At 33.8% G+C, this 27,759-nt stretch overlaps 1 protein-coding gene across 4 annotated transcripts; it reads right to left on the bottom strand.

The window, feature by feature from the left end:
- Positions 1–82: 82 nt before the first annotated feature.
- LOC129256881 (leukotriene A-4 hydrolase-like) lies at positions 83–20,035 on the bottom strand. 4 transcript variants are annotated; one of them, XR_010293134.1, is made up of 17 exons: positions 19,892–20,035; positions 19,386–19,506; positions 18,261–18,361; positions 17,578–17,735; positions 17,224–17,296; positions 16,212–16,352; positions 12,673–12,696; positions 9,095–9,277; positions 8,698–8,845; positions 8,209–8,309; positions 7,737–7,813; positions 7,017–7,071; positions 6,143–6,235; positions 5,711–5,793; positions 5,268–5,372; positions 2,997–4,650; positions 83–2,944 (listed from the first exon to the last, which is right to left on the bottom strand). XR_010293134.1 is itself a non-coding variant. In XM_054895087.2 (16 exons), exons 4-16 carry the CDS (start codon positions 17,703–17,705, stop codon positions 4,533–4,535), a joined length of 1,329 nt encoding a protein of 442 aa, XP_054751062.2. In that variant the 5' UTR covers positions 17,706–17,735; positions 18,261–18,329; positions 19,386–19,506; positions 19,892–20,029; the 3' UTR covers positions 83–4,532. The 4 variants fall into 4 exon arrangements, 2 of the variants coding, with proteins under 2 accessions (XP_054751062.2, XP_063953566.1); XR_010293133.1 differs by having other exon boundaries at positions 18,261–18,329; positions 19,892–20,030; XM_054895087.2 differs by having other exon boundaries at positions 83–4,650; positions 18,261–18,329; positions 19,892–20,029.
- Positions 20,036–27,759: the final 7,724 nt, after the last annotated feature.

Here is a 27,759-nt window from a genome sequence, read left to right as displayed (position 1 = left end):
TGGGGGGCAACTGCCCCCTGGCTATGCGCCCGTTAATAGAGGACAGTTTACAATGTATAAAATATACTGAACACCAACATAATTGAATTGATATTGTTTATTGATGTTATTCTTTCAACTTTTATTCTACTTCCTGGGATGATCTGAAAGGTGACTAGATGATTTCACCATCGCCAGATCTGAAATATATTGCAAAATTCAACTTTAAAATTGTCACTTACATACATCCATGAGCCAAGTTTGAATTTGACCCTTTAAACAGTTCTTCAGTTATCATGAAAACAAAATACAATGTCTCCGGATCCAGGATTTTCCAAAAGAGGGGGGGGGGCACATTTTTCTGAGGAAAAATTTGACAAGCAATAAAAAATAATAATAGATAAAAAATTAAGGATATTTCGTCCCCCCAAATAAAGAAAAAAAGGTCTTCACTTTCAAAAGGGTGGGACACACTTCTGTTTTAACAGCATTTTTATATTATATATTTTAATTTTGCTCCTCAAAGGGGGGGGGGGCACAGGCTGGCTTGCCCCCCCCCCCCCTGGATCTGCCAGAGGTCTCCGCAACCACCTATGGTTGTTGGAGACAAGAAAATTAAAAGTAAATATCATTACTCTTACTAGAGAATAATTTCTATTACTGTGTTAAAAATAAGATTCTTAAATAGTTTTGTCATAAGATATTGTAGTAATTATTGCTTTAAAAATTATTTGATAAAATGTTTTTGCCTTCACTCTGCTATGCACTAAATGGCAAAATAGATTTAGAATCCAAAGTCATTGTACCTATCACTCTACTAAGTAGTGACAGGTAAGATAGATTTTTCCTTTTTAGACAATGCACTACAACAAAGTAAAAAAAAAACTTTATGTGAAATTAATGTTCACAGAGTACAGAGCAGCAACTTAGTTTCCTTATTCAAAGAGCTAAAACACCTCCTTCAATCGGTGGATTCATAATACGGTGCACCATCTATCGGTTGCAGCGGACAGGCCGATATTCAATGGAAAAATTTGACATGTTGCGCGCACTAGTGCATGCATGCATGAGATTATTCGGCATTGGCCGATGAGGCTCAACCGGATATGCTGTGTACTAGGGTCCAGGAAGTGGGAGAGAAATTTGCCTGCATATTTTTTTGCGAAATTTTTGATGAATCATATGGTTTTCATTTTTGAAGCAGTCACTAGTCACATTCCAGTACACTGTGTGCATGCACGCTGTATTGACCACTGATCAGTGGTGTCAACCCCGAAATTTGGCCTGTTCGCTGCAACCGATACATGCATGGCGCACCTTATTGTGAACCCACCGAATTCTGAGTATTCTTGCAGTTAAAGGACAAGTCCACCCCAACAAAAAGTTGATTTGAATAAAAAGAGAAAAATCCAACAAGCATAATTCTGAAAATTTCATTAAAATCCCATATAAAATAAAAAAGTTATGACACTCTAAAGTTTCGCTTAATCCCAAAACAGTTATATGCACATCCAGGCTGGTATGCAAATGAGACTATGACGTCATCCACTCACTATTTCTTTTGTATTTTATTACATGAAATATTCTAATTTTCTCCTCATTGTCAAGGGATACAACGATTAATTCCTCCCTGAACATGTGGAATTAGCATTGCTTAATACTATACGGTTCAGTCAAGTTGGTCCTTGTTGTCAAATCTATAAAAAATGAAATATTGTATAATTCAAACAATAAAAAAAAAGAAATAGTGAGTGATGGACATCATCCCTAGTTGTGCATATCACTGTTTTGTGAAAAATAAGAGAAACTTTAACATGTCATAACTTTCTTATATTACATCCGATTTTGATGAAATTTTCAGCACTATGCTAGTTTGATTTTTCTCTATTTATTCAAGTCAGCATTTTCCTGGGGTGGACTTGACCTTTAAGGAAGACTGGGAACTGGCAGGTGATCACCCTACTCCATTACATATCGGGTATTGGTATTAACATGCATACTTTCACATGTAAATGGTCTCTCATGGGGCCAACACTGGCGTACCTTCTGATGGATGGAGTGTTTCCAAATAACACCTGCACTGAGTGATGAGGCATGCTTACGCACAATTCGAGCATCAGGTTGGTTTTTTTTATTTAAGACATCTTTTGTGTAAGGGACTTGATCCCAAGTTCTACAATTTTATCTGAAAAGGTGCTCTTACTAAAAGAGCTACACTGTCCAATGTTCATGATTCCAATGGAAGTTGTATTTCTTAGAACAAATACACTCTCTATATTTTCTTGCAGCATATAGGGGCGAATTGAATCTACTTCAGCACAGTGCTGAATCATCTCAACACAATGGGGGTTAAACACTGGTAATACAGTAAGGATAAATTATGTTGCATCAACACATCCACTGTATGCCTGCCTATAACTGCATTTAAATGATGTCTCAGATATGATGCTAATAACAATTCCAATACCCTTTGCAAGTGCTCATTACCAAAGAAGGGGTTCAAAAAGTTCAAAATAATTCAAACAAGATGAAAATCACTTCAAAAAATAATATTATCTACTCAAAATTATTATGACACCAAAAACAAAGAAAACAAGAAGCATAATTTCATTTGCAATGTCACAATCAGCTTGCATTTATACTAGCATATATTCATGTAAAAGAAGATTCATCTGTGGATTAGATTTCACGAAAGTTTGACAATGATGCACTGTTTATTGTAGCTTTACCCGACAACTCATGGGAACTTTTAGTTTACAAGAGATGACGATTGCTGGTGAATAAGTCTGAAAATACTCACTACACTACACGGTCTGGTACTGTGTTTTTTCTGTGTTCTTGAATAGTAATGACTGTTGAATTTTCGAGTAGCAGATACTGTATAAACATATTTCACACTTTTGCTTCAATACATGACAGTTTCTTTTTTATTCCAAGAATGTATTGCCCCGTCATTCACTTTGTACTTGTATAGCGGGAATATATAGCTCTGTAGCTGCTATGTAGCTAAATAACACAATGGAAAATATTCAGCATAGTATCATACTTTCCATCAATTGACAAATAATTATGAAAAATTCTGGAAAAAACACATTAAACATAATATTTCAGTTCTGTGTTGGTAATAGTTCATACAAAGGTAAACCGAAATCTAAGTGAAAAAAATGTAAATAGTGTTTTAGAAGATATATATCAAACTTGGTCTGACAGTTCTCTGTCAAGTGTCTGGTCTGATGACATATTTATTACCATTTGATCTAAGTTACCATATAGCCTACCATTTGGTTCAAATAAAGGGGAATCCAACCAAATTAAGTTATTTTTAAAGGAAAATGAAAAAAAATAGACAAATTGATGGGTGAAAATTTGAACATTATCGAACAAACAATAAGAAAATTACAAATTTTAAAGTTGTAAAAAATTGGTAATCACTATACCAATGAAGACTTCAAATTGGACGCATTTGTGATGTCATAGTGATGTAGGGCAAGCACTACTCTTTCATGTGCTTCAATACAAATAATGGCTAAAATTTAATTTTTTTCAAAAATTTTATGTCAAATTATATTTTTCTTTCATGAGGACATGAAACAATATACTACCTGGGTCATATTTAGATTACTGCCCTAGGGGCATAGGTACATGGGAAGAAACAACAAATCCCTGATAATAAAGTACATAGCCTATGGGGAAAGTTGTCCTTTTCCCTTGTAATAATTTACATACCTAAATGCCAATTTGAAATTTGCATAGTCTTAGGGATCTCAATTCTAAAGCAGTCAAAACTTTGTTATTGCTTGTCCGATTTCTTTCAAACTTTCACTATTCTGTTTTATTTATTTCTCTCTTTCCTTTCTAACACAACATTATATGACCAAGGTTGGATTCCCCTTTCACAGTGAGGCTATTTAATTTTCATCTAATTCTACCTTGTCTTACGTGACGAAAGTCTACCAGTTTACAAACTGGTAATGTACCAACTGGTCTGTCAACAAGACACAATGAAGACTATAAGCTCAAGGTGTAGTTGGAATAATGTTTAGTCCACAATGTAAATAGACCCAAATTTGGGCTTCCTTTTCGGCATTGAAAAAATTATTTTTATTGTTGTGTTGGTAGACTATTTTGGTATTACACAAAATGGCTAAAAATCTATCACAGATTTGTAAGTTAGAAAAAAAGGATTTATAATAGTAATTGTTGATTTAAAAAAGAAATAACTCCTTTTTCAAGCATTACATTATCCCAAAATTAATGACACAAAGTACAATTGGAGCAGTTGCAATGACATTTCAGAAATTATAAATGCTTAAAGCAAACTGCATTCCAAGAGTTTATACACAATAAAGACTTTGGTAAAATCCAAACATTCCTGTCCATAAACATGTATGATAACATGAAAATAGCTTCAGTATCCTGAGTATAATAATTTCTAAATCCTGTGAAATTTATAACATTTCATTTTCATCTGAATTCAATGACAGAAATAGATTCATGAATAAAAAAGAAAGAAATTTGTGTTGACAGTTATGGAAGCTCAAAGATAATGGCAATCATTCTAGCTCCAGATCCTTGGCAACAGTTTTTGCACTAATCGGATGCATGTTGTGTCTTTCTGCCAGGAATGTATCAACTGCCTTTTGACGTGCAGATGGGAATGCATACAAGTCCCTATGAATGAAACCAAACACATAGAAAACATAATCAAGCAATTTACTACAATTTTATTTCTTATAAAACAAAATTGAATGCATCGTTATAACAATATTATATTTGAAATAAGAATAATGTAACCAACTATATGTAGTATTTCACTACCATATACATGAATATTAACACATGTACATGTATGCATAAGTTGCAAATGTCTCACCCACATCCTCCCTCAAAAAGGAGGGAGGGAGGGAGGGGAAAAAGAAAGAAAGAAATTCACAAAAGATACTGTTGTGGCTTGAAAGCCTCTTCTGGTTTATTTCAGTGCACTAAAATAGGCATACAATGCCCATGTGGACATCTAACGCAATATGTAATTGGATTTAAGTCAGTGTCCACAAACACTTTATAAAATCATGTATATAGGTATTCAAACATGTATGGGGTTTAAACCTCTTCTGTGATTTGGGCCAAAATATTTTTCTCTTCAATTTGTACTTCTATGATTTTCATTGCAGCTTGTTCAGCAATAAGATGAGGATTGGTGGAATGATGTTTCAAGCAGCAGGTGCAGCTTGCAGCTTTGTATTTTTAATTGTAGATTTCTCTGTAAAAGAAAGCTGCTGAGAGCTTACCTGAACAGGACACGAGTGAACTTCATGCGACCAGCCTCTGTTGCCATCTTAAGAGCACTATCAATAGCAGACTCATCACCAGCCTTTATTCTCAATCTCAACCACCTCAATATTAAAATAAAATATGACACAAAATACATTACCTGAAATTTACAAAATAACAAATATGAGTGACACTTTAAGATAGCCATACCTACTCTCATAAGTATACTGTATGATTGAAAATAAGCCTCTTTGAGTTTTAATGTTTCATAGCAATTGTACAGGACACAAAGAATACCAGATTTAAGAGTTCGCCATGGTTTGGAATCCATTTAGGGGGCCTTCAAAATTTGATATTTCAATTCTCCCACACACACATCAGTGACAGAAAAGTAGACGATATCTTTCACATTAATATGACAATGGCTGAAACAAAACTTTTCATAAGATAAAAAACATACCTGAAACGAATTTCGGCATTGGTATACTTGTCCATGTCATAAATTCCTTGCATTTCTTGGATAAGATTGTAGGTTAATGGCTTCTATAAAAATAGAAAAGGAAACAAACAGTATGTTAGAGAATTAATGTATGCTGTAAAATTGGGGGAGTTCTTTTTTTTTAAGATGCTATCAAAATGAAAATAGAGCTTTACCTCAGTGGTAATGGAATTAACTTCAAATACAATATACTGCAGTAAAATATTTTTCACCTCATAAAAACGTACAAAAAAAATTAAAACCTCAAAATTATGTTAATTCAGTTGGCTAGTAAAATAGTTGATGTGTCCCTCACATTGTCAGGTTAAAATAATGGATGGATGGATAGATACATGTAACTGTCACTGTGACCAACAATGGGATGTGATCATTCAACTTTTAAAAGGATCTTACCTTCAGCAACAACTGTGCCAGAAACTCTATTTTCTGAGATGGAGACATTGACTCAAGGTCACCAGTAGACTTTTCAAAGTTACTTTCACCAACCTGTCAACAAACAATAAATAAAAATGATGTGATTTTAAATGGGACTGGTAACTCTTCTTCCAAATCAATTGTAAACAATTATATCATGTGATTTTTTGTGTGTGAAAAAAAAATGCAATTGGTACTAACAAAGAAGTTTCTTGGCAATGCAGAATATCCCTTCTATATCCCTTCCAGATGTGAGATAAAACACATATTTAGTTTGAATCATCAGGATTTCTTATTTGTAAAAATAGTTATCACACTTAAATGTTTTTCAGTGTAATGCAAAGATCTAATGAGATCACTTTTTTCCCCATTTGCAAACATGAACCAAGTAGCAGTTTTATCATCAAACACCTTTTTTAAAGTCATTGTTTTAAAGTCACCACAGGAAAGACCCATTTCTATGGATATAATCTCCTGTGACCTTTGACCCCATAACCACAAATCTCATTAGATTGTAAGCCCAACATCAGAACCTAATACCATGGTTAAATTCAACCCATTATTTTCTCGCAAGATGTATTCAAAGTATATTCCCACATAGTTGCATCTACCTATGATCTATGACCTTGAACAATTGACCTCACGACCCCTATGTCTATCTAGCTTGTGGATCACCCATGCTGGGCCTAGCATGGAGGTCAAGGAAATCTATTAATCTATTCAGATATCTTGTTCATAATTCTGTACTTACAGATAGAGGAAAACTCCCAAAGAAATCCACCCATCATCCTTGGTGGAAAGGTATTATAAAAGTTCACAGTTAACTGTTACCTGTTTATAGCAATTGACTTACCTGACTCCATTTTTCACACAATTCTGTACAATGATCCACCAGACAAGTATCATATCTGTATAAAAGTAAATGGAAAACTTATGAAGGGTTAATGAATCACCATGAAATAACAGTAGTAAGTTTCCTTACATCATATCTACAAAATGGGCAACTGAAATCATTAATCAAATTGTCAATTAATTTATGTGGTGTTTGGCTAACTTTTGATTAAAGTGAATTGAAATGTTTACTTAAATAACAATTAGGGGAAGAAAGTACTTTGATTTTCTTCTTTGATCATGAATGTGATGTCAGTAATTTCAAAATAATCTAAGAAACAGAAAGACCAATTACTCATTATACTGATGAAATTCTAGCAAGTCTTCATGAAGGAAAGTGTTTGAATACAGATATGATAGGAAAAAAAAATCAAATATAATCAGATTTAAAAAATGAGGATTATTTCATCTCACATTATTCATGGCAAAAACTAATCTAGTCTCTTAATCATCTTGTGAAAAGTGGGCATAACTTTTATGCTATATTCCTTCAGTTCAACTGTCATTTGCATTGCAAAAAAATATATGACTGGCAAAACCACTTACCGGTAGCTTATTGAAAACATAATGGTTTCACAGATTCTAAATGACATTGATTTTTTTTTAAATGAGCTCTTTAATCCAAAATATGTTTTTTATTTTAAACCCTACCAAGGAGAGATTTTATTTAGATTTAACTTACTTTGGTTTAATAGGTGGCATACCAGGTGCAAAGAACCATTTATCCCATTCTACGCAATCAAAGACACCAGCTGCTGCCTTTTAGAAAGTATATCAACAATAAAATAGATATTCTATTGTATTGTGTATATAAAACCTTATACATGCATTAATATATTTTTTTTGGGGGGGGGGGTGTTAACAAAATTACATGCACATTGTATCACTTCTTTCAAACTAATGAACACATGCTTGCTCTTTATCACTGATGATGTGACTCTTGACAAATTATTTGTAAAATGGCCAGACTTTCATGATTATCCTGACCATGTTATCTTTTATTTCTCATTAAACTCTGTAAATATGGATTATGATTATCAAAATGAAATCTGCTATTTGATAAGATTCAGCTACTTTGATAATGAAGGGAAAAGTAGGCCTATATTTCATTTTGCAGAAAATACAATAATGAAATCAATGATGATGAGACTCACCTTTTCATGGAAGTATTCAAGAAAAAAATCCTTCCAATCTTGAGTAGTGAGACTTCTGTACTTGAATTTATCAATGTAGGCTTTCAAATATCCCTCAAACTCTGTGGTTAAAACAAATAACATATCATTTTTCACTATACACCTATGCTTCTTTGAGTTTCACAACAGACTTGTAATGAATTCCAGAAATAGGACCAGCTATCTTTTAAAGGAAAAGTGAATCACCAGTTTTAGATTTCAGATAAGCACTTACATACACCTTTTCAAGTCTTATACAATTTCACAAAGGGACATAAAACATGTGGATATTAATTATTTACATAAATTACATAATTCAAATTTTTTTTTTTTCAAATGAATTAACAATCAAAATCGAGGCAAATATTGATCATAGATCAATGAAACCATTTTGGTTACTTTCAAATTTACCCCCCCAAAAATACAATTTACAAATATTTTCATGCAGTAAGAAGAAACAGCAAGACATACCATTTATTCCAACCAGAGTTTCAAGATAAAATAAGAAACATGATCCCTTCTCATAAGGAACACTTGAGAATGCATCATCTGGATCAATACCACCCTCCAGAGATGGAAGCAACTGTGTGAACTTGTGCTCTTCACCATATTTTGAAACCTATATAAAAAAAAATAAGTTAATGATTTGATGAAGTGAGACATGTCAAAGAGTAGTAGGTCATCTTGTTGACTACAGATTTTTTACACATAGAAAAATGGGTCAAGTCATCATAGATGGCATCAAAGAGAATTTTGAAGAAAAAATGTTATACCAAATAAGTAACCATGCTCCAACTAATTTTTTGGAAAAAGAGAAACAGATTGTAATGAAAATATGTATTTTAAAGAAGTTGATATTCAGACTCACTGAATTGTAGAGCTCCTTCCAGCCTCCGATGAATGCAAACTGACGATGTTTCTCACTGTTCATTCGTCCAAGAATCTTCCTCTCTACAAAGACAGTAAATCCTTCATTCAACCAAAAGTGTTCCCAGCTGCAGTTTGTTACCAGATTACCAGTCCAACTATGGCTGATTTCATGAGCTACAACCTGGTATAAAATCAATAGAAGAGGTATCTAGTCCGGCGGCCCAGGAGGTTTATTCAACCGAAAGCCGGACAAGCAAATGACCCCATAGCTGGATGGCATGGACCCTGAAGTTTACCAAAATGCATTGCTGCCGGGTTCTATCCGTGGTCTTCCCTCCGAAATGACGTAATATATGACGTCACTACAAAATGGCCCTATTTCACAATTTTTAGACATTCTACACGTAGCATGAAGTCAAGGGGGAATATCTCAGCCAAACAATGCTTGTTTTGTATGAAACTTTCAAAATATATTGTTCCAATAGTGCACAAGAGATATGCAAAATTTCACGAACAGATATTATTGTTTACATATGCAAATTACGTAATGAAATTTGCATATCATTAGTTTGGGAGATTTCTTGCTTCAAAAATTGTCGAAAATCGATTCAAAAATTTATTTTCTTTTTTAGTGTACTTTATTTGATATATTTCCTCTCAAGCACAATATCATTCTCTCCATCTATCTCTCTACTTTTGGAAAATATATGCCAGTAATTGGAAATGACATTATAGACTGTGATTTCAGCCCCCTTTTCAATATGATCCGCACATAGAAATTGTGCGTTTTTTGTCTATTTTTACCATATAGCTGAGGTGTGCGAACGATATGCCTACTTTATTGATGTTTCCTGCATTTTGCATGATATTAAATCTTCCAAACAACATATTTTCATCTTCATTATGTCTCTGCTGATAAATAAATGATTTCAGCAAAGATTTAGATTAGGAGGCGCGATAGCTCAGTCGGTAGAGCGGGGGACTCGTATTCCGGTGACCCGGGTTCGATTCCCACTTGGTGTGCTAATGCCCTTTGGTAAGGCATTAATCCTCAGTACCAGGTCCTTCGGAGAGGACCTTAAGCCGTCGGTCCTCTGGTTGCTTGCTTACAAGCATTCATGCTTTCTTAGCAATCAGGTAAAAAATCACCACCAATCCAATCCAATTTATTGCCCACTGGGCAGTCTATAGGCTACATTTTCAGCCTAGTTTTCAACAACAAACCTATACCATGTATGACTGCATCGTTGTAGTCGAGTCGGATGAGGGGGTTCCTGTGTACCATCAAAATATTTTTCACTCAACGTTTTTGTATTTGCCTGAAGTGTCTAGTTAATGAATCTTGATGTTCCCTTTGCAAAATCGTGTCCAATGGGGTTCAAAATTGATATCCCCGTTGGACACGATTTTGCAAAGGGGACATCAAGATTCATTAACTAGACACTTCAGGCAAATACAAAAACGTTGAGTGAAAAATATATTATGATGGTGCAAAGGAACTCCCATTTCCGACTCTACTACAATAATGCAGTCATACATGGTATAGGTTCATATAGGCTGAAAACGAAGCCTATAGACTGCCCAGTGGGCAATCAATCTTTGCTGAAATCATTTATTTATCAGCAGAGACATAATGGAGATGAATATTCCCCCTTAACTTCATGCTATGTGTAGAATGTCTAAAAAATGGTGAAATAGGGCCATTTTGTAGTGACGTCATATATTACGTCATTTTGGAGGGAAGACCACGAATAGAACCCGGCAGCAATGCATTTTTGTAAACTTCAGGGTCCATGCCATCCAGCCATGGGGTCATTTGCTTGTCCGGCTTTTGGTTGAATAAATCTCCTGGGCTGCCGGACTAATCACTCTTTCATCTGAAGTCAATTTCATGGTATCCAATTATTAATTTCATTAGATATCGGAACACCAGTACAATGTATAGCCGTGGGGTTATTAAAATCAATAAAAAATAGAAGACAAATTTGTTCATATATTATACTCAATGTAATTCCTAATAGCAATACTACTGGAAGCAATGCAGGCATCAGAATCACTATTACGAGTCCAGTCATTCAATGAGTTGTATCTAAAGTAGCCTTCATATTTACTGAATGTTTCTACATACATTCCTTAAATGTGTGGTTTACACTTACTGTGTGACCGAGCATACTGATTTGTTAGTCATTAGAAATAACACAAAAACGAATACTTGCGGATTTCTAATCTATCTGAATCTAAACTAGCACATCAATGATGTGGAGCTCATCCGGCATCTAGCAACGAATTTTAAGCCAAGTTGACACTGTAGTGAATTATATTGGTGACATAAATTGAGGATATAGAATTGAAATTGATGAAGAAATGATATAGAAGCATTTTTTGTGATCTATGAATAAATTTCATATAAATTAAGCATAAATAACTTTCTAGTCAAAATTTCTTAACTCTGTGTAGAACTTTGGTGAACCTCATGTAGCTCTCAGATGGAACAAAAATAATCAAAATCAATCAACAAATAAATAAGTAATTTTTGTGAGTTTTGAAAATATATGAATAAATTAGCATATTTAATGAATTTCAAAATTCTGTGTTGAAATTTTGTATCACCACCTCGAGCTATCATATAAAGCAAACAAAATTGAAATTGATCAACAAATGAAGAAGAAAAAACATTTTTTGTGATTTATGAATAAATTTTGCATAAATTGGCATAAATAATTTTCCAGACAAAATTTAAAAATTTTGTGTACAAGTTTGGTGAACCTCATGTAGCTCTACTAGATGGAAGAAAAAAAATCAAAATCTGTCAACAAATAAAGAAGAGGCATTTTCTGTGATTTATGAATAAATTTCGCATAAATAATTTTCTACTGAAAATTTCAAAATTCTGTGTAAAAGTTTGGTGAACCTCATGAAGTTCTACCAGATTGAAGGAAAAAAAATCAAAATCGGTCAACAATTAAAGAAGAAAAAGCATTTTATGTGAATTTTTAAAAATATGAATAAATTAATTTTGCATAATTAGCATAAAAATTGTTCTAGTCAAAGTTTCAAAATTCTGTGTAGAAGTTTGGTGAACCTTATTAAGCTCTACCAGATGGAAGAAAAAAAATTAAAATCGGTCAACAAATAAAGAAGAAGCATTTTATGTGAATTTTTAAAAATATACATGAATTAATTTCGCATAAATTAGCATAGAAATTGTTCTGGTCAAAATTTCAAAATTCTGTGTAGAAGTTTGTTGAACCTCATGAAGCTCTACCAGATGGAAGCAAAAAATTCAAAATCGGTCAACAAATAAAGAAGAAGCATTTTTTGTGAATTTTGAAAAATGTGCATAAATTAGCATATTTAATGAATTTCAAAATTCTGTGTAGAAGTTTTGAATCCCCCACCTAGTGCTATCATATAAAGCAAACAGAATTGAAATCGGACTTGAAATGGCGAAGAAGTAGCATTTTGAAATTGTGGACGGACGACAGACGACGGACGCCACACCACAAGCTCATTTGGCCCTTCGGGCCGGATGAGCTAAAAGGTAACAATAGCAATATATCATGATGCGATACTTACATTAGCTAAGGAGCGATCTCCTGCCTGGAGAAGATAAAAAAATAAATAATGTACAATAAAGTTATTTGTAATTTTGATATTTAGCTAGACATTCAAATATAAACATTACAGTAAAGATAATGACGATAACGATAACAACAAGTATAATAATGATAATACCAAAGACACTATGAGGGGAAGACTGGACACTTTGGGGATTTTTTGAAATGCTCAGTTTTGTTCATAGGGAAGGGCGCCCACTAGAGTACACCTTCGTACATTGGCTCGCGGCTGTGTGGGGAAAATGACAGAGAGGGTTAGGGAGAGGGGCAAAATGACAGTGCTTGGGGATAATTCCATCCCCCCTTTCCTAGAAAGAAGACTCTAAGATATACAATGTATTCAGCTCTAATCTTATTATGATCTTTTGAAGAAAAGCAAAATCTTGAAATGTCAAAATTGCCTCTTCCTTCACCCCTCCACCACTTCCCCCATATGTTTTATACACAACCCCAAATGACGATACGCGAATGTATACTTACCCAACACTGTAGGGCGCTCTCCCCAAGCATTAAACGCGCACTATTGACTGTCCAGTCTTCCCCTTGTAGTGTCTTTAATAACACTAACAATAATAATCATAAAATAGCAACAATTATGATAATACACATTTACACATGCATAGCATTTTCACGGGGAAATTTTAAACTTCTATGTACTCTAATAATATGTCACATGTATTCATATAGTAATCATAATATAAGCCTTTCATTGGCCCACTAGTATTCATGAGAGTTATTTCTATAACATTTATATTCTTTTTATATCGATCACAGATATCTTCTTAAGCTTTTTTTATTCAAATCTTTGCTAGTTTGTTGCAAAGATATTTTCTCATTTTATTTCACAAGCTTGAACAAGTGCGATTCTAAACAGTGTGCAGTTGACATTTTATTACCTCTAAAATTGCCAGATCTGATATTTCACTTTAAAACTTATATTTTTCTTTCAAAACATTCATTATCAAGTCAGATCGTCACTCCCACATTCACTCATGAACCAAGTTTAATTTGAATTTATCCATAAGAATTATCAAACTAGAATTTTAATTCGTCATAAGGACGAATTAGGTGATCTGTCTCTGATTTCATGATCACGAAGACAATCAGCATGTTTATTGAGATCAATATGATCATCATGATGAAAACTGAACTTCTCTTACGAAAAGAATGTGTTGAATACTCTTGAAAAAGAGGGAAATGAGAAAGTTGTGTGAAAAAGTGTAGGTCATACACATATTGTACATGTACATGTACATATTGTACATTAAAAGGGATTTTAATCTCTTTTATTGTCCAATGTTTTATTTTATACACATTGTAATGGTCATAAATGACCATTTGTGGAATGTTGAAAAGAAAAAAAAAGAAGAAAAAAACTAGAACTTTAATTCGTCATGAGGACGAATTAGGTGATCTGTCTCTGATTTTCATGATCACGAATACAATCACCATGTTTATTGAGATCAATACGATGATCATATTGAAAACTGAACTTTTATTACGAAAAAAAACATGTTGAATACTCTTGAAAAGAGGGAAATGAGAAGTTTTGTGAAATAGGTGTAGGTGATACACATGGTACATGTACATGTTATATTAAAAGGGTTTTAAACTATTTTATAGTGCAATATTTTAACTTATATACCTTGTAATGGTCATAAAGGACCATTTGTGAAATGTTGAAAAGAAAAAAAAAAGAAAAAAAATTTATCATGTTCACCCCTGGGCCTGAACCCTGGACCCTAAGGACGCAAGTCTGATGCCTTATCAACTGAGCTACACTATTTCCCATAGACTTTACACATAAGCACTATTTCCCATAGACTTTACACAAAGCAAATTAAGAGGATCTCAAATCCAATTTTGCAAGAGAAATACGGGCATGATCCCGGCATCTGATCGGAAATGGAGACCACACTGGCGATAGCTTAGAATCTCAGCTACAACATACTCCGAGCTCAGAGAAAACCAACAAAAAGAAATGGAGATATGGCTCGCGAAATAGAGGAATGTAAACTCCAGTTTTGAGAAAAAGTCATTTCCCATAGAAATTGTACACAAAATGAGCGAAAATGACATGCCTCTATAACTTGCCATTTTTCAGGATGATTCGTTCCTTTAAATGTAACTATAGCCAGCAAATTAGAAAGAGTATGTCCTCAGCTACAACATATTGAAAACTGAGCGAAAATTGGCCAACATTTACGGAGTTAGAGTCAAATTTGCATAACTATGATGACATCATAAGTAGCAAAGTGGAAATTTTGAGTTCCGACGCCATTTTGATGACGTCATGATGAAATTAAGGGTCAAATATGGCATGAAATCAAATCTCCCATCCATACTCTATTCAAATATGAAAAAAGAATTGGGGGTCAACAGATTTCCTGAAGAGCTATAATGAATTTTGTATAGGCATGTTTTTGCAAATATATTGTCTATGGTTAGTGCAAGCGCGCGCATGCTGTAAACTTTGATGGAGGCTAATTCCGTTATTACGTGTCGTAGAAGGTTGATCAAGGTATCAAATTACTCAGAATTATATTATCGATGCATAATTGGTATAATAAAAATGGCGATCCTATGTTGTATAGTGCCATTACGCGCGAGAACGCGCGCGTAACTGTGCGCGCACGCAAATTTTTGAAATGCTTAAATGTACTCTACTTTTGTCAAAAAGTGATTTTGAGCATTTTAAAATTTTGACGCGCACATGTGCGCGGGTCGTGACCTCTACATGACCTTTGATGACATGGACAGTTGACCCTTGAGTGACCTGAAGTTAATGTGATGTAAATATTGATGATTTTTTATAATTGATAATGAAGATATGACTGATAATGTCAATTTACAAAATGGCGTCTAGATGACGTCATGATGACCTTTTGACCTTGAACTTGTTTCATACAGGTGACATGATATGTCCCCATAACTGATAATATTTTGATGAAAATTGAAGATGTAGATTTTAGTGGAACAAGAAAAGGGTGGAAAAATAAAAATAAATAAATAATAAAGAAAAAGAAAATTCGTACAAAATTAATAGTTGATCTGTCGATTGACAGATCACCTAATTATTGTGAAGACGAGTCATGACGTCTGGGCCTTTGACCTTGCGATACTAATCAAAGCATATCATAGTCACTCACATATGCAAACATGAACTTGAAAGATGATCCTTCAAAAGGTTTTCCATTTATCACAAGAACCCCTGTGAACTTTAACCTTCTAACAAAAAATAGATGATTTTTTATCATATATGGGGAATGTTGAAGTTGATCTCTCAAATGGATTTTTTAAGGACTGCAAATAAATATGCTTTTCTGAATACAAAATTGCTGTCCTCTTTGACCTCGACCTTTTACAATGTGTCCCCCCAATCTACTCAGATTACCTTCACATCTTTACATGAACCAATTTAAAGTTGATCCATAATAGCACTGTAGTTATCATGAGAATAAAGATGATACACACAGTGATACCATAATTAGTGCTTACCAGCAGGGTAGGTGTGACAAAAGTGAGACAAGGGTTCTCCATACCTCCATATGGAAAGGATGGGGGTAAGATAAGAAGATCATACTGACCCCACACATAAGGACCAAGCAACGATTCAGCTGTAGCTAGCATGTGTTCAGTCTGATATCATAAAAATAAATGAAGTAAAATCATTGTTAATCTCCAGTTTTATGTAATATTCATATACAACTATTGAATTTTTATTAATAAGTATGTATAATTCATTTTTATTCAATATTGAATTTAAACCTGAACCTGGAAACACAAGTCACTAATATACGAAAATCAATCTTATTGTTTACAACCATAGACACATTTGCAAATACTTTGATCAAGAAAGTATCAAATTGATGTACATGCACTGATGGCAAGCATGATTACTGTAATTTGTTTGGGATTCCTGATAATCTGATGTCTATTTTACAAAGAGTCCAAAATGCAAGTGCAAGACTCAGCTATTACTTGCCAAAGTTTGATTCCGCAACACCTATTCTGAGAGAGCTCCACCAAGAGGTAAAGGGATTTCACTCAAAATTCTGTAATTGCATAATCAGTGGAACTCCTCATTACATAACAGTCAAAGCAAGCGCACTTTCAGAGATTAATTATTGTTTCAGATCGCCCTTCGCAAAATAAGTCACACTTGGCAATTGCACATTTGCGCTTGCTGACCTCAAACTCTAGAGTAGCTTGCTTATTAATATAAGAAGCTCTGCATCACTAACTATCTCCAAATCTAAATTCAAGTACTATATCTCATAAGTTAAGATTTTTTTTTGAGAATCAAGAAAAAAGGGCTCGCAGCCAGTGTAGCTGACTATATTCATATAAAAGCTGTGCTAGACAAATGTGTGTGCATTGTTATTATCATTATTATTAAGTACTTAATAGAAAAGTGTAGAGTTGGAGCTACTGCATCACAAACAAAAACCATGTAAATTCAAGTAAATTTTACAGAAACATTCATCTACCTATATGCAGTGAATCATACCTCACTAAATTCAAATGCTGCTCTATCGACAAATTCTTTCTCTGACCAAACTCTAGACCTTGGCCCTATTTGTCTATAATGCATAAATAAAAAGAAAACATACATGTACATTGTCAAATATGGAATCTCGATAAATATTTGTGGAACTGATAAATGATAGCAAAATTATTCATTAGTTTAAAATATAAAAACAACAATCCATCAGTTCCTTTATTGGTGAATATCAAACATTTTCTCTTTTGCTTGTGAATGTTTTTACAATACAGCCATTCCTCTTGTACAAACCCCCAAAATATATTTTTACAAATGAAAATTATATTTTAAAACAATATATCAATATTTCAAAGAGTTTACCTGCTTTCTAATGCACCAACAACAATTGCTATCAGATAGCTTGGCATTGGGACAGTCTGTCTGAAGGTATAAGTCTTAAGAGAATTATCTATTGCACATGGCTCTTCACCTGTCCTCACCGCACTCATCAAACAAACAAGATCGCATGGAACAGTCACCTACAAAAATCAAAGGTATGGATTTAACTCAATTGACTCCATTCACCAAATCCCATTTTCATATTCCTTACATGCGTTAAACATGGTCTTGATACACAGGATGTTTCCGAAAAAGGGGAACCAAAGTTAAAAGGTCAGCTATATCAAGAATACATGGTTTATTCTTTTGATTTCTATACTACAACAAAGTAACTCATAAGCTTTAATTTAACACATTGATAAGTGCTTGCATCACCATTGTCATAGATCATAGAGGTAGCTAGGTTCCTTAGAAGGTGAAGGGTACAAAACCCACCTTTTCAAAGTCTTGTTGTTTTTTAAGTACAAATCCATCTTTTCTGTATCTAGTTATATCATTCGGTACATTCAGTTTAATGAAATGTTCACTTCTTGTGACTGTCATTCACATCTACCGAATAGTTCCATATCTGGTGAGCATGAATTAATATCTTGCAGCAAAGGCAAATTGAAAAAAAATTAACTTTCATGTTTTATCATGTGTATTGATACAAAGGGATGAAATACCTTGGCATCATAAGTTGCTTTGACTGAAGGGCTGTCCTGACAAGGAAGGATACTACGAGCATGGATGGCCTGAATTGAAAGGAGACATCATACTCCGTAATCTACATCATTCATATTACAACAAAATATAAATGCATATTAAAATTACATCGTAAAAACAGTAAAAGTAAAGGGACCAGTTACAAAAATGTGGTACGAAACTTTATTTCTATAAAGGTTTATCATCTCAGTGACCTGAAGACTACATAAAGCTGCGAACCTAGTAATGACTTAAGTCTCCAGGGGCCGTTGCAGAAAGAGTTGCAATCAATCGCAACTCTAAAAATCATGCGCAACTTGATTTTCAACCAATCAACAGCGCGCATTTGGGACTTGCGATTGATTTTTTGACTTGCGTTTAAACGCAACTCTTTCTGCAACGGGCCCCTGGAGACTAGTCAGGTCAGCCTTGATAAAAAAAAAAAACGTTCTTCATCCATCGGATTGTCATTCAGTCCAGTTGATGAGTTTGCCACAAAATATACCTGCATTTCCATGTGATAATACATACTCAGTTTCCCCTTCTTCCCTGTAATATTTCTCTAAGTACTGTATACAAAGTTGGGGGATATGAATACAATAAGTTCAGTGACATAGAACAAGTAAACAAAATTTGGACAGGGCAAATTTTTTCTCATTTTTTGTTAACCTAAAGCTATTCTCCTACAGGTCTTGGTGCACAACTTCTTCATCCATTCTAATGTCATGAAGACTAATATGTCTCTCATTGGGAGGAACCCCTCGTGTCCCAGAAGGATATCATAGAACGAGAAGACTAGCAAAATGTCATAGTGGTGTTATGGCAATGCCTCCAAAAAATATCATGTTGCTTGACCTTTACTTTAGAGAACATGTCATAACACATAATGTGCAGGCTTCCATCATCAAAATACCTACTGTAATGTTACATTTATTGCTTTTAGTAGACTCTCCACAGCTTCATCTTGGTAAGACCTTAAGTTCTCTCTTGTTCTTAACGTTTACTATAAGTGCTGCAAGCATGTAATCAGTTGCAAAAGTCACTGCAACATTCAGAGATCAACAATTATTAAATTAATTCTCTCAGTACAGTGTATGTGATCTTACTTGGCACTGGCTGTAAAGATATGGGAATTGCTTGCCAGCTGTCTGTGACGGTTCTAGCCAACCAATGGCAGAGGCTGATGAGGATGTCTTGTAGCTTATCTTGATGCATAACTTTGAGCCCCTACAAAACACAAATATATGGCAGAAATACCAACACAAATATCAACACAAGGATTTTTTTTTACATTTAGAAAAAGAAATAACTTACAATTTTCATAAGAGAATTAATACATACATAAAATGGGATATCAAAGGAAACATTAAAAGCACTGCTAAAAAACACCTGTTGCTTTCCTTACATTCGAAGACCCCTATTATAGGCAGAGTGGTAGGCTATAGATTCAACCTCCTACTAAACCAGCCAATGCCTACTTTAGATCCATTGTAGGCTATTATTAACATTTAATTAAATGTGGACCTTTCATAAAAAGATTAATCTTTTATTGTTTAGGCATCAATATGAACAAAATATCAGCAGATCTATGAAAGGAAAAAACACAATTTACTTTGACTGAGCAGAAGATGGTAGTCTGATGTTCAAGGGAGACCCAAGAGCTCCCAAAGGTTCCTTCACTTCAAATGTCAGTTTTTCTCCTGTTGCATCATCACTGACCTCTGATATACATAAGTTGCTACTTGTATCCAGAATCTAGACATGAAGAGAATAAATTATGAACAGAACAATGTCATAAATTACTTTTTAAAAATGAAATGATTAATTTCTTCTTCTTTCACTTTATGATATGTTACCCGCCACCCTAAAAATCAAGAATTTACCAAAAATAAATTTTTAGTTTTTATCGAGCTTGATACACACATTCTAAGATTTAAAATGATAATGAAATAATGTAACTTCCGAAGGTTTCCATGGTGAAGAAGAATAGTGTAGTAGGTTTCATGGTACACCATGTATCTTTCTTGGGAAATTGTTGGTCCGGAAAAGGACCACCCAAATTGGACGTTTCAACAAGTGTGTTCTTGTCGTCTTCAAGAGAGGACAACTTAATTTTAATAGAAATTGAATTTTGATACAATTAAAATATTGATTTTAAATAATTATTATAATAATTATTTAAAATCAATAATTATTTAAAATCAATATTTTAATTATATTATTTAATAAATAATAATTTCAATTTTTGAACTGTTCGTCAAAACGGCACTTCGTAACATAGCTCATCGAAGTTACGTCATATCGAAGCAGTTCAAGGGTCAAGCCTATTGTATTTGCAGTGTTTACGAATGGATACACACAGTGAAAAAAATACACGGGGGCGGCGGGCGAATTCGCCCCGAAAATGCCTAAAGTCGCCCTCGAAATCACCCAAAATCATGCTTTCGGGGGCGACATGGGGGACATTTCGCTCAGTAAAGGCCTCAATGATGGTGATTTTCTGTTTCAGACAGAGTTTACATTTCAGGTATATTATTCAAAACTGCCAATAAAGTTTGATGATTTCTTCATTGTCATGTATATTTAAGTTCTTAATGAATACATTCTCACCAAATTTAGACTCCCCCATAGAGAAATGCAATTTTCATGGAGATCTGCGTTTTCAAAGAACTTCACGAAAAGTTAGGGTATGTGGGCTTTTATTACATGTACAGTACATGGCCGAGTGCAGGGTATTGTACTGGAATAGACGGAGTAGAAATTAGATATTGAATTCATTTATATCTAAGTTCAACTCACAGTCACACACACACACACCCAAGATTCTAAGCATGAAAAAAATAACTTAAAAAATCATACAATATTAAACATAAAGTAATAATTCATTAATAAGGGAACAGGTATTCCTCAAAATACAAAAAAGTAGCATTCAAAAAGAGCCCCCGAAATGCAAAAAGTAGCCCCCAAAAGGTAAAAATGGAGCCCCCGAAATTTGACAAAAAATTTAAAATATCACGAAGCCATAGAGGTTCATCCACCAAGATGAACGAAACACTACTCGTAATGCATTCTGGTAAACATGTCTCGATAGCCCAGACAGATTGGCAATATTGTTTCATCTAGATAAACGTGTTTAAAGAATAAAAAAAGTCCAAATGGCTATTTTTTTTGCTTATCTATAATATTTCTAGTATGAGTATATATCCAGAGCATCATCTGTCTGCTTTCTTCTTCCCTTACCCTTTCTCTTTCTTTTTTTTTTCCTAGCATAATTGAGTTTCTTTTTATTTCTTCCTTTTTTTCTCGGTCTTAGCTACGTCATAATAATAATAATAATAATTTAAGATTTGTATAGCGCACATATCTGTCGATGACACTCAAGGCGCACAATCAACTACTTACACAATATAGAAAATAAAATTAATAAATACACAGCAATTGAACAAATTGACAAGAAAAAAAAAACACAATCAGATAAAAGTTGGTCGTCAAAATAACAGGTAGGCCAGATCCCACAATTAAGGAAATGCTTCCTTCATTAGGTAAGTTTTCAATTTTCTGTGGAATAGCTCTCTCGACTGGCAAGACTTAATGTCCAATGGGAGTGAATTCTACAAACAGGGACCAGCAGCAGAAAAAGATCTGTCACCCCAGGACCTCTTCACTCTCACTTGTTGGAACTGGTGAACATTCCCTGAACGAAGACAGGGTCTACATGAACTCTTCACCTCCAGAAGATCTGGTAGGTACATGTGTACACTGGTGTCTGGTTGATTCTAAGTTTAAAGACCAAGGAAAGAACTTTGTATGTAAGTCTTTGCCTTACACTAACAGGCAGCCAGTGTAATTTTTTGAGAACTGGAGTGATATGATCTGACAGCTTTGAATGCTTTACAAGTAGTGCGGCTAGCGGCTCAAGGGTCAAGCCTATTGTATGTGCTGTGTTTACATTCAGATTTCTACATGAGATTGGTCTGGTAAGAAACCTCTAATTTTTAACATTTATAATGCACCTTCATACGCATTAGGTGTGTGAAGGTGTATACACTTGTTCACTGCTACAATCCTGCCTGTGGGGAATCTACAGGGAGGACTATGGTATGCCAATGCTGTCATAGCACACAATTTAAAAAATCATTAAAATATCACTTTGGTGACCAAAATTACTAATTTCCATACAGACGTTGCAATTTATTTTTCATTAGTAACTTGGGAATAATTTTTGTATTCACCAGAGCACTCAAAAACATGAATTTTGGGCATACTTTTGTGTACGCCCTCTATTGGTGGAAAGTAATATGGCAAGAAAATTTACATTTTTCAATCTCTATTTTTAATTAATTAATTAATAGTATTATACTTGCATTATTTTTATTTTTATTCCATCTCTGGACATCTCCAAGCTCCGAGAAAAGAAGCACAATGCGCATACGCGTTTGATGACGTATGACATATTTTCCATTCATGAAATCAGAGCCCAAAGTTGGGCACAAACTAGCTTCAAATTTATGGGAAAAAATATCAAACGGAATTTTCTCTGTTTTGTCATGTAAAATGTTATTATATATTTATATGGTGATATTACCATCTTGAAAAGAGTTTCTGCATGTTGACAATGTTCGAGAATCAATCCTGACGTGATAATTATTTTTTTAGACAAGTGCACTCACAGACTCAAGTCGATCGTCATGTGATGTCTGTCATTGAAAATTGAAACGAAATACAAACGATTCACATCAAGCTCTAAATTCATATTAATGATTATCATATGCAAATTATTGTTAAATATTACGATTAAATCATGTCCTATGGTCATGATATTAATATTGTTCATGAAAAGCAAGATTTATTTTACGTTGATCGCGTAAATTTTCCGGCCATTTCTGGTTTAATTAAAGCACAGTACTGCGCATGCACGATCGATGGCGACTTCCATTCATGAATTCATCATGCATAAATTATCTCGGCACGAGCAGACAAGTAAGACTCGAACTATGATCAAAATAAACTAGATTATAGGCATCATAATTACACAATCGGGGGCAATATAAATCAAGAAAGTAGTAGTCAAGTTTGACATTACTGTTTATTTTGATGATTGTGTGAACCAAACGAATCGGCCATCCGACGTATTTTATTTTTTTTTGATGCACCGATTTTGCAATATCTGCACCGGCGTTCGATGACATCGATCGAACACCGATTTTAAAATCGATTCGACTCAGGCTTATTTTTAATTAAGAAAAAATAATTTAAAGAATCAGATTTACAATTACATAAGAGCCAAGTTATATGATGAATAGCTGTATTGGAAACTGACAGTGTAAGAAAATCAAGCATTTGTCGCATAGAAAAATAGAAAATAAGCCAAAATTGCCACCCTTATTTTGCCACACATGGATTGGAGATGTAACTTTTGTACGTAACTGAGAAATAAGGTTATTAAAATATTATATCATAACCTTGTTCATTGAATGAGTGGGGAAATTCATCTTTGTTGACAAGTCTCGCTTATATGCCTAGGCTAGCCTATGGCAAGGGTTTCAAGGCTTCGTGATGAATAAGTCATGTAACTTGTAAGTAATAAAGTAATCCGCTAAACTTAAGTATATGTCAAAAGACAAGGCACAAGCGCTAGACAAACAAAACATTTTTTTTTTTTTTGTTGAAACGTTTTTATTTAGTATAACCATCTCATACACATATTACAAAACGAGTTTAATAACCATATAAAATAACAATGTACAGTATGGATAGGTTACATTTTGATTTAAAAAAATACATAAAAAACAAAAACAACAAAGGGAAAAGAAAAGAAACATAGAGAAGCAATACAGGTCTGTTCGTCTACATTACCCAAAATCTAATAGACTCCATTTTTTTAAAAATCTATACATAGTAGAGTCCCTATAAGCAATACACTTTTCTGTTTGGTACACTTGTTTTAATTTACTGGTAAACAAGTCAAAACAAGGAAGGATATTAATATATCTACACAGATATAAAGTTTTCTTTGCTACAATAAGGCAATGATTCAATAACACATCTTGCTTGTTTTTAATTCCGAATAAAATCTCTTCATCCTTTACTTGGATAATTTCTTTTTTAAATTTAGTATGCCACCATCTTAGAAATTCATTCCAAAAATCTCGAGTATGCGAACATTCTACCAACAGGTGTTCAATTGTTTCCTGTTCTTGTTTACAAAAAGAACACATCTCTTTATCTACAACTTTCATTTTCTTTAACTTTGCATTTACTAGTAAGCATCTTGTATTTATTTTATATTGAAATATTCTTGTTCTTGTATCTGGAATAACTTTAAAAGGCAACTCGTAAATAAAACTAAAATCATCTTCACTTATATCATACCTTGATCTCCAATATATTTCAGAAGTAGGGGTTTGGTATTTATCTTCTTTTAATATCATATTTATGATCTTGGTTGACAATTTTGATATAAATATTTTTTTATTACCAAAAACTATACAAATATCTAACTTTTTTAACAGATGTCGCCTCTCGAAACAACGAGCTTTAACTGTCTGTGGAATAGCAGAGACAATTGAACGCCAAAGAAGATAGTTTTTAAAGCCAATTTGTTGCCACTTTATAAAAGGGATTAATTGACCATTTTCATCAAATAAATCTTGTATAAACCAAACACCAATATTGAACAATTTCTTCACAAAACAACTGACACCTGCTATTTTTATTTGTCTATTATTCCAAATAATACTTTCATGAGAAAATGCATCATGGTTACTCAGATCTCTTAACTCAAATTAGGCATATAAGACCTCTTTATAAAAAGAGGGTACAAATCTTAGTTTTAAACAATCTTTTTTATCAAAATTACAATAGAGTAAAAAGTGACCACCATATTTTCTTATAAAATGATTAAAATATATCTTCCATGAAGAAAGTCCTTCATCAAAAAATCTTACTATCCATTTTATTTTGAGTGCCTTAAACATTGAACGAATATCGATCATATTCAGTCCCCCTTTAGAATAAGGGGCAATCAGTGTTGACTTTTTTATATAGTTCTTTTTTCCATTCCATAAAAAGGCATGTATAATTTTCTCAAGTTCTTCCACCACATGTTCAGGGACAGACAAAACTGAGGCACAAAATATGAACTTTGACAATGCAAAAGTTTTTAAGATTTGTATCTTTCCTATCAGAGTAAGATTACGTTTTCGCCAAATATTTAGCAATACCTTTACATCCTTGATACATCTATCAAAATTAAGCTTTAAAGCTAAATCAGTATCATAAGAAAAAAATATTCCAAGACCCTTAATTGGGTTTTCTGGCCACTCAATATCAAAATATTTATCTTGAGATTCTCTAAACGAGCCCAACCACATGGCTTTACACTTATCTCTGTTTGTTTTCAAACCAGAAAAAGAGGAAAATTTATCTATAACTGAAAAAGCTTTCTCTGCAGACTTTTTGTCCGCTAAAATCAATGTCGTGTCATCGGCATATTGGGCAAGTTTAATCATATTTTCATTTATAAGAATACCTTTAATATCATCCCTTTGCCTTATTTCACATGCGAAAGATTCAATACAAAGTATGAACAAATACGGGGACAAGGGGTCTCCCTGTCTAACCCCTCTATTTAAATCAAAATATCCTGATGAATGTCCATTACTACATATGCAGCTACTGATATTTGTATAAAAGGACTGAATGTACTTTATAAATTTCTGACTAAATCCAAATTTGCCAAGGGTAGAGAAAATAAAATTCCATTCTAAAGAGTCAAAGGCTTTTTGATAATCTAAAAATAAAAGCAAACCTGGGATATCATTTTCTTTTGTGTAGAACATAGTATTAGGAGTGGGCTATACATGGGTCAAAAATACTTTTTTTGTAATTTCAATATGACAACAGTTTTTTTTTATTCCTTGTAATGTATCTCAACATGAAATGACAATATTTTTTGTCTCGGGTCCGAGAAAAAAGTGTGCCGGGCCAAAATCCAAAATGGCCGCCAAAACCCCCCAAAATCACAGTTTTGGCCACAACTTTTTTATTTGGTGGTCATTTTCTCTGGTTTTGGTGTCTATTCATATGTTTTGGGGGGGCAGGCAATTTGTTTTTCCTATAATAAGGACTTTTAAACCATTATTTGTAGAGTTAAAAGGTAATCATACCTAAATTTTCCCATTTTTGTAGCCTTTTTTCAGCCAAAAAGTGGGTTTTATCATCCTGGGGTTCTGGGATATTAGATGGTATGAGGTCAACAATAGCAAGCAGCTTCATATAGCTATATTGCTTTTATTCCTCCACTTTGGGTTTTACGGATATTTGTGAAATATATCTTATTAAATAAAAAAAATGTCAATTATCCATTGGGGCTATACAGTATACATATGTACAATGTACTGTACATACATACTGCACTGCATAAATGCATTGGCCACCATGACAGATAACAAGGCTTGTATAAACTATAGTGTCATAGAAATGAGCTCTCAGGTTTAGAATTAGATGCCTCAGAAATTGAAGATGTGTTTTGTCTCAGAAATTGAGGACATGTTTTGTCAAATATGCTAATTCAGGGGGCGGAGAGAGGTAATTTACACTGTAGCTATTCTGGGCCCCGTTGCATAAAAATTTACCATTATGTTAACTTAACTTAATGGTAACTTGCATGCAATCCTTTATTCTGATTGGCTGTTGATCAGCATTACCATGATACTAGTAGTTACCTGACCCCATAAACATAGGCCAGTTAGACACCAGAACCAGGTTTAAAAAAAAGCCTCCAAATGAAGAAGATATGGCTAAAAATGTGATGTACGTATATATACATGTACCGTATGTGATATTTACATGTAAGTGTAATTTAATTTGCTGGTTTCAGCATGTACATCAGCTGACAAGGAATCAAATTCACAATCTAATTCTAAACCTTTGAAGCTCATTTCTATGACACTATAGTTTATATATAGGCCTTTGTCATATGCCATGGTGGTCAATGCATGGCTATATGCAGTGTAGTATGTACAGTGCATTGTACACCGTATAGCCCCTATGGATAAATGACATTTTCTTTTATTTGATAAGATATATTTCACAAATATCCATAAAACCCAAAGTGGAGGAATAAAAGCAATATAGCTACATTGGGCTGCTTGCTATTGTTGACCTCGTACCATCTAATATCCCAGAACCCCAGGATGATAAAACCCACTTTTTGGCTGAAAAAAGGCTACAAAAATGGGAAAATTTAGGTATAATTACCTTTTAACTCTACAAATAATGGTTTAAAAGTACTAATTATAGGAAAAACAAATTGTCTGCCCCCTAAAACATATGAATAGACACCAAAACCAGAGAAAGTGACCACCAAATAAAAAAGTTGTGGCCAAAACTGTGATTTTGGGGGGTTTTGGCGGCCATTTTGGATTTTGGCCCGGCACACTTTTTTCTCGGACCCGAGACAAAAAATATTGTCATTTC

Source organism: Lytechinus pictus, chromosome 3, assembly GCF_037042905.1.
Source record: "Lytechinus pictus isolate F3 Inbred chromosome 3, Lp3.0, whole genome shotgun sequence".
NCBI lineage: Eukaryota > Metazoa > Echinodermata > Echinoidea > Temnopleuroida > Toxopneustidae > Lytechinus > Lytechinus pictus.
The sequence above is the reverse complement of the archived record's forward strand: the minus strand, read 5'-3'. Positions and strand labels throughout refer to the sequence as shown.

What these genes read in the sequence shown, in the direction of transcription:
- LOC129256881 (XM_064097496.1), bottom strand. Translation starts at nt 17,705, where the DNA reads ATGAGTGCGGTGAGGACAGGTGAAGAGCCATGTGCAATAGATAATTCT. An exon ending in TTGAATACTTCCATGAAAAG is followed by an intron (nt 7,814 to 8,208) that starts GTGAGTCTCATC and finishes ACTTTCTAAAAG; the next exon opens with GCAGCAGCTGGTGTCTTTGA. An exon ending in ATGCCACCTATTAAACCAAA is followed by an intron (nt 7,072 to 7,736) that starts GTAAGTTAAATC and finishes ACTTTTATACAG; the next exon opens with ATATGATACTTGTCTGGTGG.